Genomic DNA, 17,531 nt, shown 5'->3' with positions numbered 1-17,531 from the left:
AAGAAATTAATGTAACATGTAGACCTATATTACCTTTAGAATAAAAAGCACTTCATTTTTTCCAGGCTGCATTTATGATTATCATAAGGGATGTTGTTCTTCTTGGATGCACTATAGCTAAATTGTTTCCATAGAGATGTTCTGCAGTTCATCTCTCCATGCACCACACGGACAGACGTTTATGTTAAAATGACTGATAAATGCTGCATTCCTGGCTTTATCAGGTCCGTGGGACTGAGAGATTATTCTCCAGAGAAAAACCTCATGTCCTTATTAAGGGTAATGCAGATTTGATTTGCAGAACACGAAGATCCATTTGGGCTGCCATCTGTAAACAGTACTCCAAGAGGACAGAGAGAAATGTTTGTTTCATGACTAAACATGCTGACTAACAGTCTGGGCTTTAAATGGCCTGGGTCACACTCTTACAGGAAATTGCAAAACTCTTTTTTTTTTTTTTTCCTTTTCCCACTCGGTTTTGGTGGTTGAACAATGCAGGGATTTCCCAAAGCAAAGGTGGTAAAGCCTCAGCCCAGCCGCGATGCCCTGAGCCGGCGGGGAGCTTTCCCGCCTTGCTGTGCATACAGGGCAGCAGCGCGGCCCCGTGCCTGCCTCCTCCAAAACGCCCGCCGGGCACCTTGGCGATCCCCCCCGCCGGGCCGGCAGCCGGCACTCCGGGAGAGCACTTCGCCCCGCCGGCTCTGCGCCCTAGCCCGGGAGCGCCGGCCTCAAGGGAAAGGCGGGCGAGAGGGGCGCGGAGACGCGCTTCACCCTTCGCCTGCTCGGCTCCATATCCCGCCCGGCCGGGGCAGCGGCCGGGGAGGATCCGGGCCAGGGGGCGGTGCGGCGAGAGGCGCAGGCCCGGGCGGGAGGCTGGAGCAGCCGGGGAGGCGTGTGCGTGAGGAGCGCGGCGGCGCTGGGGCGAAGGGGGGCTGGCAGCGGCGGCGGGGCCGGGGCTGCACGAAGGGCTCCGGTGGGGGATCGGGTGGTGCGGGCACATCCCCGGCCGCCTCCTGCCCCACCAGCTGCGGGCGGGGAGCGCAGTGACACCCGCCGCGGCGGTCCGCCGGGGACAGGGCTCGGGGGAAGGGGAGGTGTCCGGCCGGAGAGGCTGTTTCAGTTTTTCCTGTCGGTGCGGTGCCGAGCGGCTGGGCTGCCCGGCTGGCTGGCGCTGCTTCCAGCGGCGGCCTTGGCCGAGGGCTGGGCCTGCCCGTCTGCAGACCGGGGCCTTCCTGCGGGAGCCCGGGCGTGTTGGCGTCGGTAAAAGCAACATCCGCCTGTGCCGAGAGCTCGGCTGCCCGTTTTAACTTGTGTGATACCCCTTGCTGAAAATACTGCCGGAAGAACGTCTTTCAAAGGCGTTTATCCTAGGGAAGTGAAGAAACATTTCTCTGGCAGGTAGTCAGGAGTCACCATGTTGCCTGGGGACGTTGCTCTGAGCTACCTCGGTACTGATAGCAGGCTCCTAAAATAAGGATGAAAGTTTCCACCGTTAATAGCAAGTAGGTGATAGGCAAAACAAATAGTCAATGTGGCCTGCAGCCTCTAAAAACACCCATTCAATTTGCAGTCTGGATCTATCTTGGGATGGAAGCTCTCAAGGCCAGGCTTCTTGTTTTCATGCCTGTCTGCAGGCTGTAGCAATGAGTTTCTGTTGTCTTAAGTGAGCATCAAAACTTGTTCAGTCTGTGTGAAGGAAGAAAATGGTGGAGTGTTTCTGAGGAAACAGTGAAAATACAGAGCACAACCTTCCAGTGAAGTACACCAGTAAACTTAGTTGGATAAGGGCAATGTGTGCCAACAAATTCCATTGTGATTCCTCTGCAGCTTGGAAACCCGAATGTGCCCTTCAGTAAGGGCTACTTAGTGGAAAAAAAAAAAATCTTCCGTAGTAGAATTTCAGTTGTCTCTGAGTTTCTGGCACAACCACTATGTTCTAATATCTGAGCAGTTTCAACAAGTGCTTCTGGTTTGGCATTTGGTAGTTATAAACGTTAAGAGGCACATGTGTTGCAAGTCAATCTGGCAATACCTAGGATTGAAGAGTACAGGCTTTTAGTGAACTCTCTGAAACTCTGATGTGCACAGTATATGTTGGCATGTGCAAAAGAGTATAGTCAATGCTGTGTGCCAGTTCATAATTTGCCCTTGACATTGGATCATGCAATTGTGGAATAACTTAGCTCCAAATTTGGGTAAATTTCAGACCAAACTTTTAACTCCCTATTAAAGCCTTCAAGAGAAAGCTCAACCAAACAAGGCCTGGAGTAACCTTCTCTGACTTTGATGACAGTATTGCTTTAAGCAGCGAGTTGAACTACATGACCCCCCAGAAGTCCCTTCCAAGCTAAGTGCCCCACACTTTGGAAGGTTACAGAGTTTTAACCGGTCTGAATGAAGCATACTCTTCCTTGGTTAATTGGAAGTTGTGTTTCCTTTCCATTTTTGGCATAGTAATTCTGGTTCTCCGATTGTGCAACAGTCTTCCGTGTGCACAATATAGAGATTTTTGGAAGACAGCAAGCAGACAGAAAAGTATATTGCCCTACAACATACAGATTTTTCTCTTAGTAGATACAAAACAAGTATTTTAAAGTAACAATTATCTGTACACTAACAAAATAAAAAAGGCTGATGAAACATTTTAAATTTGAAAGGTTCTTAGTATTTTGACCTGCATAATGACTTATTTGCTTAAAGACTACTGAGTTCTGCATTCATAGAGGTGCAGTGTAATGAACTTAATGGCATGAAGTTCTTCCCGTGCAAAACCCAGCTGTTGTGCTTTACTTGTTCACTACATGAATAAAATGTATTCACTCAGTGAATCAAGGTTGAATGGAATGTGAGCCTTTATCTATCTTAACCTATTCTTATGGTGTCACAGTGTTTCCTAGCCTGTGAAGTCAGTCTTTGAAGAAATCTCAGCATTATTATTTGGACTGCTCAGTGTCTACAGGTCTCAGGCAAAACATACTGTATAGAAGAGTCTTAAATACAGTGAAAACTTCCTGGAGGAGCTTGTCCTTTAAGTAGGCAAGAAAGATTAATAGTAAGGGACAAAAAATAAGACAAATGGAAATGCCTGTGCCAGTGTACCTTCATGGTGTCCTCTGAATATCATCTCTGTTTTTCCTAGGTACTCAAAAATATACTGGCACCTTGCAAAGAGAAAAATTTATAGGCACTAAGTGGCTATATTACTTGCAGGATTGGACTTTTCACCTGTTGATGCAAATAATTAACTTCAGTGAACACTGATGGCCCTGCTGAAGCTGTAGATAAAAGCACAACCTCAGCAGATGCAGTTCTGTGTCTTAAGGACTCCAGAGAAGGTAAGACTGGAAGGTAAAATAAGGTGAACAAACACACAGCAGCTCAGCTCTTATTTTTTTGCAGAGAGTATAGTAAAAACAGCGCCTCTTACAAGACTTGGCAAAATTTCCACCATCCTATTTCAACTTTTTTCCCCTCAAACAGGAACTAGTTCGGCTACACTGAAGAATGTCAAACTGTGTTAGGATGTCATTTGATTTGGTGTAAATAGCATTACTGTGACAACAGGATTGCATGCCTGTCTCTATAAATATGCCCCTTTGTCCTTACAGCTTGTTAAGTATCCTGTTGCCATTTCCAAAGACTTTTCTTACATCTAGTCTTTTGAGTGTGGTGTTAAGATTACGTATGCAAAGGTCATGCTATTGTATTTGTTCTCAGAGCCACCTTTTCTGTCAAAGTCATAATCAAAAGTGTTTATGTCGTACTTATGTTGAATATCACCTCGAGATGAGTCTCCTACTGGAAAAAAAAATGAAACAATGCCAACAAATAAAGGAAGGTATTATGGGATTAAAATATCTTTGCCGTTCTTACTATAGTTATGTGGAATGAAGGAAGAACCTTTAGAGGCAGCTTCTCCCTTGGTTCCCCATGGGAAAAATGAACCTTTATTCACATTTTGTATCAGCTAGAGCAATCTCTGTGGTTACCTTATGATCATATATTGATACTACTGTGGCATCTATAGAATATCTGTGCCTGTTCCTGACTTCTAGGCAGTGGGGCTGCAAATTGCTATAGCTTCTTCTGCCAATTAAGATTTTGTCTAACCCCTGTTTTTTTTACACATACCAGTGTGAACCCAGTTTGGCTATGAGAATAAGGAATATTCCAACAGAGCCTCTCCCTAAAGCATCATGGCTTCCCATAGCCCTCACAGATTCAAGCCCTCGTAACCTTTGAGTGCGTCCCTACAGTCACATTGTTGTGTGTTTTCAGACATGTTCTCCTTTGAAGCCGGTTATGAAACACACAATAATGGTGTTTTAATGCACATGTTCTGAAGTTACTTGATTCACGCAGCTTTTCATGGGATTCCACAGCATGCTTGGCAGTTCTTTCCAGCTTTTGAGAGATTGATAAGTAAGGTCATTTAAGTTTCAGTTTTCTGAACCGGGTTGGTATTTTTTAATACTCCACCTGTTTAATCCGCTCTCTGATTTCAGAATCTGTCAGGACCCTGAGGAAAACAACTCCAGAAAAAGCAGCAACTTCAGAGCAAAGATGGACATCAGGAAAGCTTCCAGTGCCTTTAACATCAGCAATGGAACAGATCTAGCCATTGGCTTTGTCTCTTCCACAGTAGCTGTCCTTCTGTTCGGGACAAACTTTGTGCCTGTTAAGAAATTTGATACTGGTGACGGTAAAGTTATTTGTATTCTTATGTTGGTTTCAGTAGTTTTGCTAATAGGAATAATATTTTACCAGCAAATATGAGCATTTTTATAGTTAGAGTTGTAAATATCATCACAGCCGTAATCCACAGAGCATGTTTTATTGTATTTTGCTTTTTTTAGGGTATAAAGCAATTGTGTATTGATTCAGGGTATGGCAAATCTTTAGAAGAGCCTTTTTATGTGTTATGCCCTCTAACAGTGATGATGTGCATTTCATAAGCATTTCACAACAGAAAGTGAAAAGTCCTTCTACCCTTCTGGGGGTTCTCAAATACGGTGTTATTTATACTGTAAAAGCTGTTGGACTTTGAAGTATTACCTTCCAGTTGTGAACCTAACATAAAAACAATCAAAAACTGAAATTTTAATACTTTTATCTGGTGACTCAGTAAGAGGAAACAATACCTTCAGCTTCCTACTTGGAATATATACATCTTCAATATATTGTAACGTTGTTCCCTGAAATTCACAAAGGAGGTAGCTTTCAGGTTTTTTTTAAATATTTTTTATTGTCTTATCTAAAACATAGTATGTTAATAGGTTCACATGTGCAGTATTCTACAAGTTCTTTGTTGTGTGCATCTGATTTTTCCATAGGCATGTTCTTCCAATGGATTCTCTGTGCCTCCATATGGATCGTTTCTTTGGTGGTCAATTTAATCCAGAATTGCCCCCGGTTTTGGCCTCTTGCTATGGTTGGAGGTTTTGTGTGGGCTACAGGTAAGGCTAAAGAGATTCTATTTCTTGAAACACAAAGTAATCCTAACTCTTCATTTAAAAAAAGTGATAAAAACTTTTCCATCTATAAGGCAGTAGTTATATGTTAGTTGTTCGCCTTTTTAAAGTCTCAGTATTAATTGAGCTATACCCTTATAGCAAATATTATTTTATTATGCTTATTTTATAAGCAGCAAATTCACACCAAAGATAACTTTTAAAATGGTGTCAAGGAAAAGTCCACATTTAATGTATTGATTTTTAAAAACCACTCTTTCCTACCACCTTGTGATTGCCCACATTTCTTTGCTTTCTGAACAGTCACAGAATATAAAGCAAAAATATACAAGGTCACAGTCTAGTTTTTTAACTTTTTTTTTTTTTTTAATTTCAGGCAATGTTACAGTTGTCCCTATTGTTAAAACTGTTGGCTTAGCTCTTGGTCTTTTGATATGGGCTTCTTTTAATTTGCTGACAGGTTGGGCCAGTTCAAGGTATGTTCAAGTCATAAGTCATACATAATTGATGTTGCCTGTTCTTCATTAATAACTGCAGTGAAAACACTATCACCAAGGAAGAGGATTTATCAAATGTGTAACATCTTTTTCCCTCTCAGTGGAAAGTACTCAGGATAATTATTTTATCTTGCTGTGCTTCCTCTGTCTCAATAGGAAGAGGAATGCTCATTGCAGACAATTAACATAATTGAGTGAATAAATAATGTATTTGTTCGTGTAAAACTAGTACATTGTTTGTTTGTTTGTTTTCCTACGGCATGAACTGATAAAATAATTTAAATTTACTTCAATTTTTAAATACCCAGATTAAAAAAAAATGCAAATTACGTGAGTTTAAAGATCATTTTTGTGAAGTAGATGTAGCTTTTTTGCAAGTCAGCTGAAGAACTGAACCAATATTGCAAATATAAACTTAAAGCAGAAGTATTTACGTGAGGAAAGATTTCCAAGACTGGGTTGTGATTTAACTGTTTGTATGCAGTCAGTGCAGCTGAGTGAAACTGGTTAAATATTTCAGGTTTGGTTGGTTTGGAATTGACCCAGAAGAGGTATCAAGACCAATCTTAAATTATATTGGAGCTGGACTTTCACTAGTAAGGTAAAAATTTATTCTTATAATTTTTGTAGTGTAAAATATATATTTAATAACCACACAATTTAAACAGAGGGAAAATGAAATATTTTTTGCAATTCAATTTGCTACAGAATTCATGAGATATCCATACCTAGCTGGTCAGTGTTATATTTCAGAATAGACACACACATGGTATCTGGTACAGTGGTGAAATGCTTATTCAGAAACATGGAAATACATTTTTATGCTGGTAGGCCTGTCCAATGCAAAACAGTGATACCGTCTCTAGCTCGGTTATTCAAATGGTTCACTTGCCCCAAATTTTGTGAGAGAGGAAAAACTGACTAGGACTTCTTAATGAGAAAACCTCTGTGAGACTTCTGATCTGGCTTCGCACAGTCAGGGGTACAAATCCTTCTCTTAACTGTAGAATATGCCACAGGACCCCCTCCCAGGTCTTTCGGGGTCCGTGAAAAGCCAGAGGTTTTCCATTATCTCCTGTCCTTAATAGCTCTTTGTCTTCTAACTCTTAAGCCACACCTAAAACAGCTCCAAACAGGGGCTTCCTTGGGGATCTTCAGGACTTCTACTCTTATTTTTTGTTTATTATTTGTATGAGTGCACATTTTGGTCCAAACAGAGAGGAATGGGGGGTCTTTTTTATGTAGCAGTGTTCTTGCTTTCCAGTTGGGTGGCCGGGCAGGTCTTGCTAAGAACATAAAGGTGGTCCTGAATCCCAAGGGCAGTAGCCTTGCCATAAGTATGCTCAGCAGCAAGTGCATGTAGTGCCTTTAGGAAAGTAAGTTGTTAAGAACATGGAGATATTGGAGGCATTCTTGATTGCTAGGAGAGAGCTGCTGCCTTAGATTCATGAATTTTGCATCCAGTCTTCCTCTTTCCTAAGAGTCCTCAGCTTTTTACCCATTACCTTTACATGTAGCAAGTGATTTTTTGAGCTACTTGCAAAATAGTACCATTACTGATGTTCCTGCCTCATGAACTGGTACAGCTCACCACCTGCTTCCTGCTTGATTCAAAAATACGGTGGAGAAGTGATCAACAGGGAAAAAGTTCCTGACCAAACATGTTTTGCTGGCAGGCTGCACAAAGCCTGTGTATGTTACTCTTCATTGTTCAGAATCATGTATTTCATTTTAGCCTCCTGTGTGGAATCTGCATGTTTGCCTGGTCCCTCTGGAGGAAGCTGACATCCTTTTATATCTATATTCCTTCAGCAGGAGATGAATCATTCTTCAAATGAGACATTTTGCAAATGTTTACAGATATGAGAAGGAATTCCTAAATCATTAAAATGTCTTGCATAAAAATAAAAAACCCCAGATCCTGACAGTTCTGATTACACATATTTACCTGATTACTAGAGCTAGGGGTACAAGTAGTCATGTTACCCTTTCGTCTTCATTTTATTCACTTACTGTGGTGGAGCACCACTGAGCAATACCCCTTCTCCTTCCACACTAGCATGAGGCCAGTGTTCCTTCACTCATATATTCACACAGAATACTGAAAACTAACATTTTTCCTTGAGCACAGAGCCAATTCTGTGCGGGTTTAATATGGAAGTTTTCATGCAGGTATTCCGTTGTATGTGTGGTTTAGTACAAAAGGGCACCGTTTACTAGAGCAACTGGTGTTAGCTTGTCATTGTAACTACACACTGTAAACAGGAAACATTTCAATCCCATTGCGCAGGAGATCTATCAAGTAATACAAAGACCAATTTATGTACTTACTCAAGTTGTTTTTTAAGACTGTTGAAAGCAATTGCATTTTAAAAATATATTGAAGTGATTCTGTGGCAGTAATGAAAATAAAGTAACACGCCTCCAAATATACCTTTTGTCTCTGAACACTAAATGTGTGTCCTTATGAGCTGACATGGTATTTACTGCTGTATTTTTCTCTTCTGAGTGCTGTCATATTTCTTTTTATAAAAACTGAAGTCCAGAGTTCTTCATCTTCATCAGAAAGCACACCTTTACTGAGAGAAAGTGTAAGTACTCTACGGTATGTTTTAACAGCATCAAAAGTACATATCCATGTAGAAACAAAAAAAATTACTTGAAGTTAACCAGATTTCCTAGGATTTACGGTAGACTACATAAAACTATGTTGATAGACATTGATTGTATTTAATTTGTGGATCTTGTATATCTGGTCAAATGTGAGCAACATAAAAGGTTTTCCCAAGTGCTTTTTCTGTATTATCAGCTTTTAAAGCTTAGAAGTCCTTTTTCATTATGACAGAAGTTATAGACAGAGTGTATTACTTTCCTATCTGAGAAGAAGAAGCAATTTTAATTAAAACTTAACTGTAAAACTAGGAGGATGCTTAGATGGAAGGAAACAAGGCATATAACTCTTATCCACTAGAGTTTTGCCACATGACAGAACCAGGAGACTGTCAAGAGTTGCTGATTCTCAGCATCAGTGATGGCACAGTTTGGAGGCCAGGGGAGGGTACCAGATTGACTGTCGCTCCTTTGGGAGCCCAAAGTATGCAACAAAAGCTGGAGAAGAGCTCCTACTACCATTGTACCTTACTCCTGTAGGTCAGTGATGCATCAGAACTCAACTGGTACGTGACCAGAGAGCCCCTCAGAGTGTTCTGGCCGTGCTCAGTGCTCACTGGAGGCTCCAGTCTGCCAGAGCAAATCACAGAAGATAATCTGGTTGCAGGATGAGAATAAAGGGACATTGCATTTTCTTTATGCTGCAGACAGGGATGTTAATTTCCCTGTTTGCAAGTAGTCGTAATATTCTGATAGTAACACCAGAGCTATCAACAGAAGGCTAAAACACATCACAAATAAAATCTAAAGATTAAATAATTCATCAAATTTAAGTAAGCCTGAGTTTTGAAAGTCAGATATACCTGCATACAGATTTAAAAATCATGCTAGTGAGTGCACTATTATGTAGTATCCCATAATCCTTATCCAAACTTGTAAATTTTGAGGTAGGTAAATACAATTAATGTTTTGTTATTTTAAAAAACATACATTTCTCCTTCAGAATATTTCTGTGAAATCCTATTGTTTGTCCTCCCATTTTTATTTTATTAGACCAAAAATGTTCTGTTTAATACAATGTTTGAGATTAAAAAAAAAACCCCACAAAATAAAAAATAAAAAATAAAAAATAAAAAAAAAAATGCAAGCAAACAAAACAAAACACCTGAGTGAAAGCTCTTGTTTTTTTGCAGTCTGTTAATGTTTCTGAAGATACCTCTGATGATTCATGGGTGAACAGACTTTCTCCAGCAAAAAAAAGACTCATGTGAGTTATTAACAGATTTTTTTACTGGTGCAGGCCAAGTTACCAGAGAAAGTAGTTGAACACAGAGTAAGAGCAGAAATTGTGTCCTGTGGTTTTCTTACCACAGTCGTGCATTCATAACAGTTTTAAAAGTACAAGTGTAGTGTGCAAATCTATACGTGAGTAGCTGCTCAGTTTATTAGATTATTTTCTTCACACTGTTGGGTGTGCCTTACCTTATCAAATAAGTATTAATTGCTATTACAAAAGAACAACAACATTTGCGAAGTAAATAGCAGCTAAGTAATTACAGAGCTGATTTTTTGTCAGCTGGTTGATTAGCACTCCAAGATAGAAGGAGCCTGTGCTGCCAGCTGTGGTTTCCAAGCAAATACATCTGGAGAAGACATAGCAGCATGGCATGGAAACAGCAGAAATGCTCCGAAGGTGGAAGCAGCAGCTGGCAAGGGGCCAGTGTGGGGAGTGGAGACAGCCAAGAACACAACAGTGTGGAGGTGAAGAAGGGGGAGATTAAAGAAGCAATGAACCTGGGAATAGTTATAAAGAATATATAGGCTGCAACAGTGAGGCAGAGAGCATTTTAATTACACTTTTCTTGGTTTTCTCCTAGGCCTGCTTTGAGGAAATCCTAGTAAGTTGATTTCTCCAGTCATTAATCTAGCCTGCAGGCTCTTGGGGAAGGAATTGTCTTTGTACTTGACCACAAAGTTACTGCATTGAACAGTTTCTACACTAGAAGATAAAAGTTTGCGGAAATGTGTTGTTTTTATTGTGTTGTTATCAATTTTCACATGATATAGTCTTTAACTGCAATACTGAACTTAAGTATAGTGTGTACTTCCCTAATTAATGCTAATTTATTTTCTCTGATTTTTGCTCTTTTTAAAGAGGATGTAGCCTGGCTGTAGTAGCTGGAATACTCTATGGTTCCAGTTTTGTACCAGTACTTTACATTAAGGACCATGGAAGAAGAAATGAAACTATATACACAGGAGCAAGTCAATTTGGTAAAGGCTGATATATCACTTCTATTTTATGTCATCAGTATATTGTGGTGTCCTGCTTTTGTAAAGGCATAGAGTGAAATTCTTGATATGCCTGGAAATATACCCTTTTCCCCTAGGTAAGTTACACCATTAAGAGAACAGTGCGTGACAGCCCAGAGGATACCATACTTAACTCATAGTATTTAATGCCTTCTGAAACATAGCTAGTACTTTCAAAATACAAAGTTCATATGCCTGGATCATGAGGTAAACAACGGCATAAGCTTTACCAGTTGCCAAATTGGTACACCAATAAAGGTTGAAGAGAAGATTGGTCATAACCGATGAGCAACAGGTATATATAACAACATAAATAATTAAAACCTTGTCGTTTTTTAAATGGAAACCTTTTAACGTAAGCCTATTTGCCAATTTTAAACAACATTTCCCCAGAAACATTTTGCTTAAGCTTTAGTGTAAAGTCTGTCAGGTAATACCAGCTGCAGATTAAGAGGAAAGCATTGCTGAGACTGCATAGTGTTGTCATTAAGAAATTGTTTGTTATGTCACATACAATTTCTTTTGAATACTGCAACTTATATATTCCACAGCTAGACAAAACAGATGTTATCCTTACTATAGCTGCCTTTCCTGGGGAGGATTTACAACTTTAACGAGATAGAGATCACCTTGATTCTGCTTCTGCTTTACCATGTGGGAAATACTCTTTAGCAATACCAAGTCCATAGAGGATTTATTATTGTTAATGATTATGATGATCAAAACTGTGATATGTTCTTCAAGATTAAAAAGAGGATGAAACTGTCATGTTTAGCTTACACAGTATGTGCAGTTGTCTTTCCCTTAAAGGTACAGAAAAGAAACAAGGCTATATACAGGAATATACATGTAGATGATCAGGAGAGGATGTAATTATGTAAATTCCCACCCCAGTTTTGTAGCCTCACCTGAGGATTTTCTTAAGTTTTTAATAAATTAATTAAGTAGTTTGACTAATAATGCATAAAAGCTTATGATAAATGCTAGGGTCAGCACAGCAGTTAATTCATATTTAATGTATGTGTGATTGACCAAATCCATCCTCAGTCTGACTGGCAGCTGTGTTCATCACAATCACAATAGAATTTGAGTTGTTATCAGTAGCACTTTATGTGTTTTGTCTATGTGAATAGTATCAGTGAAATAAACTGAGATAAAATTCATAACTTATGTTTTAGACTAATGTCATTTTGTAATGTTTCTTTCAGATTTAGATTATGTTTTTGCACACTTCAGTGGAATATTTCTTACAAGTACGATCTACTTTTTGATCTATTGTGCAATCAGGAAAAATAAACCTAATGTTTATCCCCAAGCCATATTGCCAGGTATGACCGGTGTTTAAAGCAGCAATTAATTTCCGTTATGTCTTCTGACCATTTTGCAGTGATTAGTTCAACCTACGTGTTGGAATTGTAGTTTGCCTTTCAAGTCTCTTAATTTGACTTTTTGTCTCTTTTGGAAGATCACTTATCTTAGGTTAATTAATTAAGGGTAGGGAACAATGATAAATTTTGTTCTAATCTGAAATTAGAACAAAATCACATTGCATATGGCAGATTTTCAAAAACTGACTGTCAGAGTAGAGAGCACATTGCTCAGAAAATTGTGAACTCTAATTAATTTGCTACTTTAGTTGGAGTAGCTTTGCTTTACATTATCAGAGCTAGCTTGTTAAAGCAGCTAACGTACTAAAATACATACATACAGTTTCTGTATTATGCCACAAAGATAAGTGTTCCACAAATTGCTGTCTGCACCTTGCTGTGTATGTTTTTTTGATTGGTATTTATTTTTCTAGGGTTTGTTTCTGGTGTGCTTTGGGCAATAGCCAATTGCTGCTGGTTCGTAGCCAATCACTACCTCAGTGCTGTGGTCAGCTTTCCAATAATTACTGCAGTAAGTACAGAAAAAATAAAGTCTGTGACTAAAATTAAACGTGAAGGTTTTGTTTTGTTTTCCCCAAATGTGGAACTAAGTTGAAATTATGACATGTCTAGAACATTTTAATCAAGAGTATACATTGCCTCTTCTACTTGTCTGTGCTAGCCTTTACTTTTTTAGGAACATACATGACGGTTACAAGCACCATCTTGGCTGATGCCAAGCATAAAAAAACAGAAGAATTAAAAGTGTGAGTCTTTAGGTTACGTAAAAGCCAAAGCTCTGTAACCAGAACTAAATCAATATTAAATAGTAAACTGAAGTGATTAAAAGAAGAAACATTTTGTGCTTTCATCCCAGCAAGTACATTTTGTTCTGGATGTTTTCATTTGTGATTTTCATTCTCTAGCAGTCATTGTGATTAATTGAGTAGGTATTTTTTTCTTTTTACAGTTCTTAAACACACAGAACAAATTATGTATTGCTGAAAACAATGTTGTTATGCAAATAAGGGAGAAATAGGTTGGCCTGTTTTGTCTGTTTTATTCCTGTTTATGATACTGTACCTGTAAAGCACTGTTAGTTTCCAGAAGCTGCACAAATTCCATCACTAGGTAAAGATCAACTTTGCCTTTACTCTCTTGCCAGTGTGCTAGTTGGTGCTGCAAAGGTGGGTGACTTCTGGCAAATGAGAGATCATAAATATCAAAACCAAAGTTTTGCTGAACAACTGTATTTTAGAAGCAAACTAATGAAACAACATTAATAGGGATTAAGCTTTGCCTCAAGATGCAGTAAATCGGAATAAACTCTGCAGTATGCAGTGAAAGACTTGGAATCATTCTAATTAGAAATTGAAGGATTAATGGAAAGCAGCTTTAGTAACTTAGTTATCAGTATGCCTAAAGGGCAAGGATATAAATTCACAAAATGAAAAATTTAAGGACAGCACTGATTGGAAGCTGCCTGTCTGGACCACAGGTTCACAACTGCTGCTTTACTTCATCCTAGAGTGAATTTCAGACAACTGTTTATCACATCCCTTTAACAATTTGTTTCATTTAAAAAATGCATTCCTCTTGCAGCGCATATTATCTAGAAAGTTAAATAACACCCTAGCTATTATTCAAAGAAGAGTTGGCAATGCCACTAGGAAACAGCACCCACAAACACGTTCAGCATGAGACACTGTTTCCTGCTGGCCTAAATCTGTGTCCTATCAGCTGTACTGAAGAGGGAGAGAGGAAGATCACTGTCCAAACATCTGTCAAGTGTTTCTGAGAGCAGCGGAAGCATTAACAGAGCCATTTTTCACTTCATATTCAGATAATATTTTCTAATCAGTCATGAGAATTCAGATCATTGCTCCCACAGGGGAAAAACTGTATTACCAGGAGTGCCTGGAAATTATTGTTGTGTATCACTGTTCGCTAGGAAGTCTGTACAACAGCATCACAGATAACCAGTAGTTTTCCAGACCTATCTGCCTAGCTTGCTATTCAGGAAATACATTTGTGTTCCAGTCTCTTGATATCATACTGAGTGATAAAATCAAACTTTGTCCAACTCGTTAGTCATGCTAATGAAGGAAATGTTAGCAGTAACCATTGTAGCTGCCAATAAACCTGAAGAATCCTCTGAAATGTATGGGCATTGTGGACTGTAGTTTGGACTAAAGTGAGGCATATTATTTGGAGCCCACTATAAGACTATATAACAACCATTACAGACTCCACAGTGTAATTTAGAAAGAAATTGTACCTTCTGTGAAAAAAATCAGTCTCTTACCTCTTTAAGCCCTTCTTGGAGATTTTATTGTGTTTTCATAAATATTTCAGTGGTATTAATGCTTTTGCCATGAGTGATGTAATTATATGGAATGGAGGGATCTGTATTTGTTATCCAGACAAAAATTCAACTACCGTGAGAATGATAAGAGAAGGTGGCACATTTTAGTGAAATGCTGTAATGTACAAATCTTATTTTGTAGGGTCCTGGCCTTGTTGCTGCAATGTGGGGAGTCCTTGTATTTAAAGAAATCAAGGTAATTTTATTAGATCTCTTACCTAGACACTCTTGCTTGTCTCTAGCTATAGGAACAGCATGGCTTTGTACACAGCTGTATCTCTTAGATTTCTCCTCCTTGCTGGTATTGCATTATGAACCTGAAAGTCATATCATGCAATACTAAGTTTTCTAAGAAAGATTAGTAACTGTGAACAGTTTTTACAGGAATGAAGATTTGAATTCCATAACTGTATGAGCAGTAGTGGGAGTAAGTGAAGACTGTAGCAGGGCCAGGAGGCAGGATGCCAAGTACAATCTGAAAAGTCTTTATTTGTGCCAGTTTTTTCAGTGGGGACAGGGGAATGAGTAGTTGTCCTAATAATCACATAGACAAGTAGATTAGATTTTCAGGGTTATATTCACCAAAGGACCAAAAAATTAGACCGAGGTTAGTTGGCCTTGCAAATTACAGTATAATGTAGAAATTCCTGAACTGATATGGCAGTGATTGCCTAGGACAGGTTAATTTACTCTACTGGATGTTAACATATACGATAGAAATAATTTTTTTCTATTGGAATGTGAAACATTCCTCAGGTTCCCTTAGCTAATCTGTCAAGAATCCATTGGTACCTAATTAGCCATTAGAGATCATCCTTCCCAGTATTTTTGGTGAGTGTGTGAAATGCATTTGCCATCCTTGAATCAGGAACTAGAAGTTTTGTTTCTTTCTCTCTCTCTCTGTCTTTCTCCCTCTGCCGCACTGCAGGTTAATGTTGCACCACACTAGAAGACAGTCATGTTCATTATCCAAATCTTTGTGGCTCTTTAATCTTTCATCCTTTTCATGCATTTTAGAATAGTCTCTGCATAAGTACTCACTGCTTGGAAATAATCTGAAAATAAATAAAGTCATTTAAAAATACTTTTAAAAATTGATTAATTCAGTTTGTGAATATTTTACCAAGTATATGACATCATAGTGTATTTAACTGTTTAGAATGGCAAATATGTTTCAAACATTATATGAAATGTATAAATAGTATAAAATTTACCATTTCATATAGTTGATTTATTAATTTTGTCATAAATCAAACTCTAGTTCTTTATTTTACTTTTTTTTTGGTGAAGTGGCATCTGCTATAACAATATGATATTTTTCTTTTTCTCTCCCTTTGACTATCCAGGGACTGAAAAACTACATATTACTCTCAGTAGCGTTTTGCATCATTTTGGCTGGATCACTCTCCACAGCTTTTTCGAAAGTTTGAAAGGACCTTCTGGACCAGTAGATGGTGCTCCTGTTTTAATATAACCAGAAAGACAGTATTGGTATATCACAATACATTGCAATGTTAAAAATGTATGTCCAGCATTTACCCTAACTTGCTTCAGGCAAGTGAAAAAGAAAACCTTTGCTACATGTTCCTATTTGGCATGAAAGAAAATCTGGAAATGTTTGTTTCTGCGTTTCTTGGAACAGTAAGAATATAAAAGGATTTTTTAATAAAAAAAGCTGAATTATTTTATGGTTACTAATAGTTTTTTCCTGGTGCAGGTACTAAACTTCATGTCATCATAAATTGCAGTTCACTGTTGTGGTGGTGGCCAAGGGATTTTAATTCTTCGTCCATAACACATTTGTATTTGCAAGCTGATTAGTTTTATTACAAGATTCTGCCTTACCGACTTGAATTTGAATTATGTCTTAGAATATACTTTATGTAACTGATACACGTGAAAATGTGAAGCATTTCTTTACTTAGGGGCATTATTCTTTAAAGTTATCAGCTTACATAAAAGCTTTCTCTTCCAATCACTTCAGAATTGTGAAGGAAATACAGAAAATAAAGGTGCTGTAAAATAAATTACTGGTGTTTGATGATAAACTGTTTGTTTAATTGCTAGAATAGTTAAGATATAAATAGTTGGGGAAGGTTGGGGGTTTTTACTTCAGTTGTATGGAATTTCTTAAGTAAACGCTACAGTTCTGTAACTCGTGGTGTTGCCATATGAGCTAAGTATGTGGTTCAGACTTTGTTTCCATCTAACTGGGCATTTTCTGAACTCATTCTTTCCTGAACTCTCACTGAGTGGACTAGATCTGTCTAGAAAATCTGGACCTGGCAGTCTTACAAAAACCAAGAAGAACAGCAGTCAGATTTTTTTCACCCAATTTGCAAGTTCTGATTATGGTTACACGTCATGGTGTGACACTTGCCATCGTGGCTTGATATTTTTAACATTTTCAGATTGTAATCATAATTTCTCTGTTCTGCCTTCCACCATTTTTTTGTCTACTACTTATCAGATTTGATCTTAGAACTGTTGCGGGCTGCTTTTTCCCCATCCCATATTGTTTATTCCAGCCCAAGTGTCAGAACTTGGTGTCTGACAGGTTTTTTCCCCCTTAAGGCTTTTCTCTAATTTTGCACTGTGTGTTAACCCTGTCCTCCAACAAGTTCACAGCATTTTCCAGCCAGATGTCATCTACAAATTTAATAAATGTACTCTCTGATAATGGTAAATCATTTATAAAAATGCTGCATGATGCTGGCCTTTTTTACTTTTTGGAGTCTATTGCAATGCTTCTTTTCACTCTGACAGGGAACAATTGATTACTCCTTTGAGTACAGTTTCCTTCTGTCTTACAGTGGTTTTATTTAGACCACATTCTCTGAGCTTTTATGTAGCATCTGATATACTTTCTCAAGTTAAAATACATAATGTGTACCACCATAACACCTGA

The 17,531-nt window shown here is 38.5% G+C and overlaps 1 protein-coding gene across 7 annotated transcripts; it reads left to right on the top strand.

Moving 5' to 3' along the window:
* Positions 1–498: 498 nt before the first annotated feature.
* TMEM144 (transmembrane protein 144) lies at positions 499–16,650 on the top strand. 7 transcript variants are annotated; one of them, XM_071807754.1, is made up of 14 exons: positions 627–894; positions 1,403–1,502; positions 3,140–3,335; positions 4,506–4,702; positions 5,334–5,456; positions 5,848–5,947; positions 6,489–6,569; positions 8,478–8,559; positions 9,772–9,845; positions 10,734–10,852; positions 12,100–12,219; positions 12,693–12,790; positions 14,766–14,819; positions 15,970–16,650. In XM_071807754.1, exons 4-14 carry the CDS (start codon positions 4,564–4,566, stop codon positions 16,051–16,053), a joined length of 1,074 nt encoding a protein of 357 aa, XP_071663855.1. In that variant the 5' UTR covers positions 627–894; positions 1,403–1,502; positions 3,140–3,335; positions 4,506–4,563; the 3' UTR covers positions 16,054–16,650. The 7 variants fall into 7 exon arrangements, with proteins under 7 accessions (XP_071663857.1, XP_071663855.1, XP_071663856.1 ...); XM_071807755.1 differs by having other exon boundaries at positions 1,399–1,502; XM_071807756.1 differs by lacking the exons at positions 627–894; positions 1,403–1,502 and adding an exon at positions 499–516.
* Positions 16,651–17,531: the final 881 nt, after the last annotated feature.

The sequence above is a fragment of the Patagioenas fasciata genome, chromosome 4 (genome assembly GCF_037038585.1).
Source record: "Patagioenas fasciata isolate bPatFas1 chromosome 4, bPatFas1.hap1, whole genome shotgun sequence".
In the NCBI taxonomy this organism is placed as follows: Eukaryota; Metazoa; Chordata; class Aves; order Columbiformes; family Columbidae; genus Patagioenas; species Patagioenas fasciata.
This window is presented reverse-complemented; position numbering and strand designations above follow the sequence as displayed.

What these genes read in the sequence shown, in the direction of transcription:
- TMEM144 (XM_071807756.1), top strand. Translation starts at nt 4,564, where the DNA reads ATGGACATCAGGAAAGCTTCCAGTGCCTTTAACATCAGCAATGGAACA. An exon ending in AGGTTTTGTGTGGGCTACAG is followed by an intron (nt 5,457 to 5,847) that starts GTAAGGCTAAAG and finishes TTTTAATTTCAG; the next exon opens with GCAATGTTACAGTTGTCCCT. An exon ending in ACAGGTTGGGCCAGTTCAAG is followed by an intron (nt 5,948 to 6,488) that starts GTATGTTCAAGT and finishes TAAATATTTCAG; the next exon opens with GTTTGGTTGGTTTGGAATTG.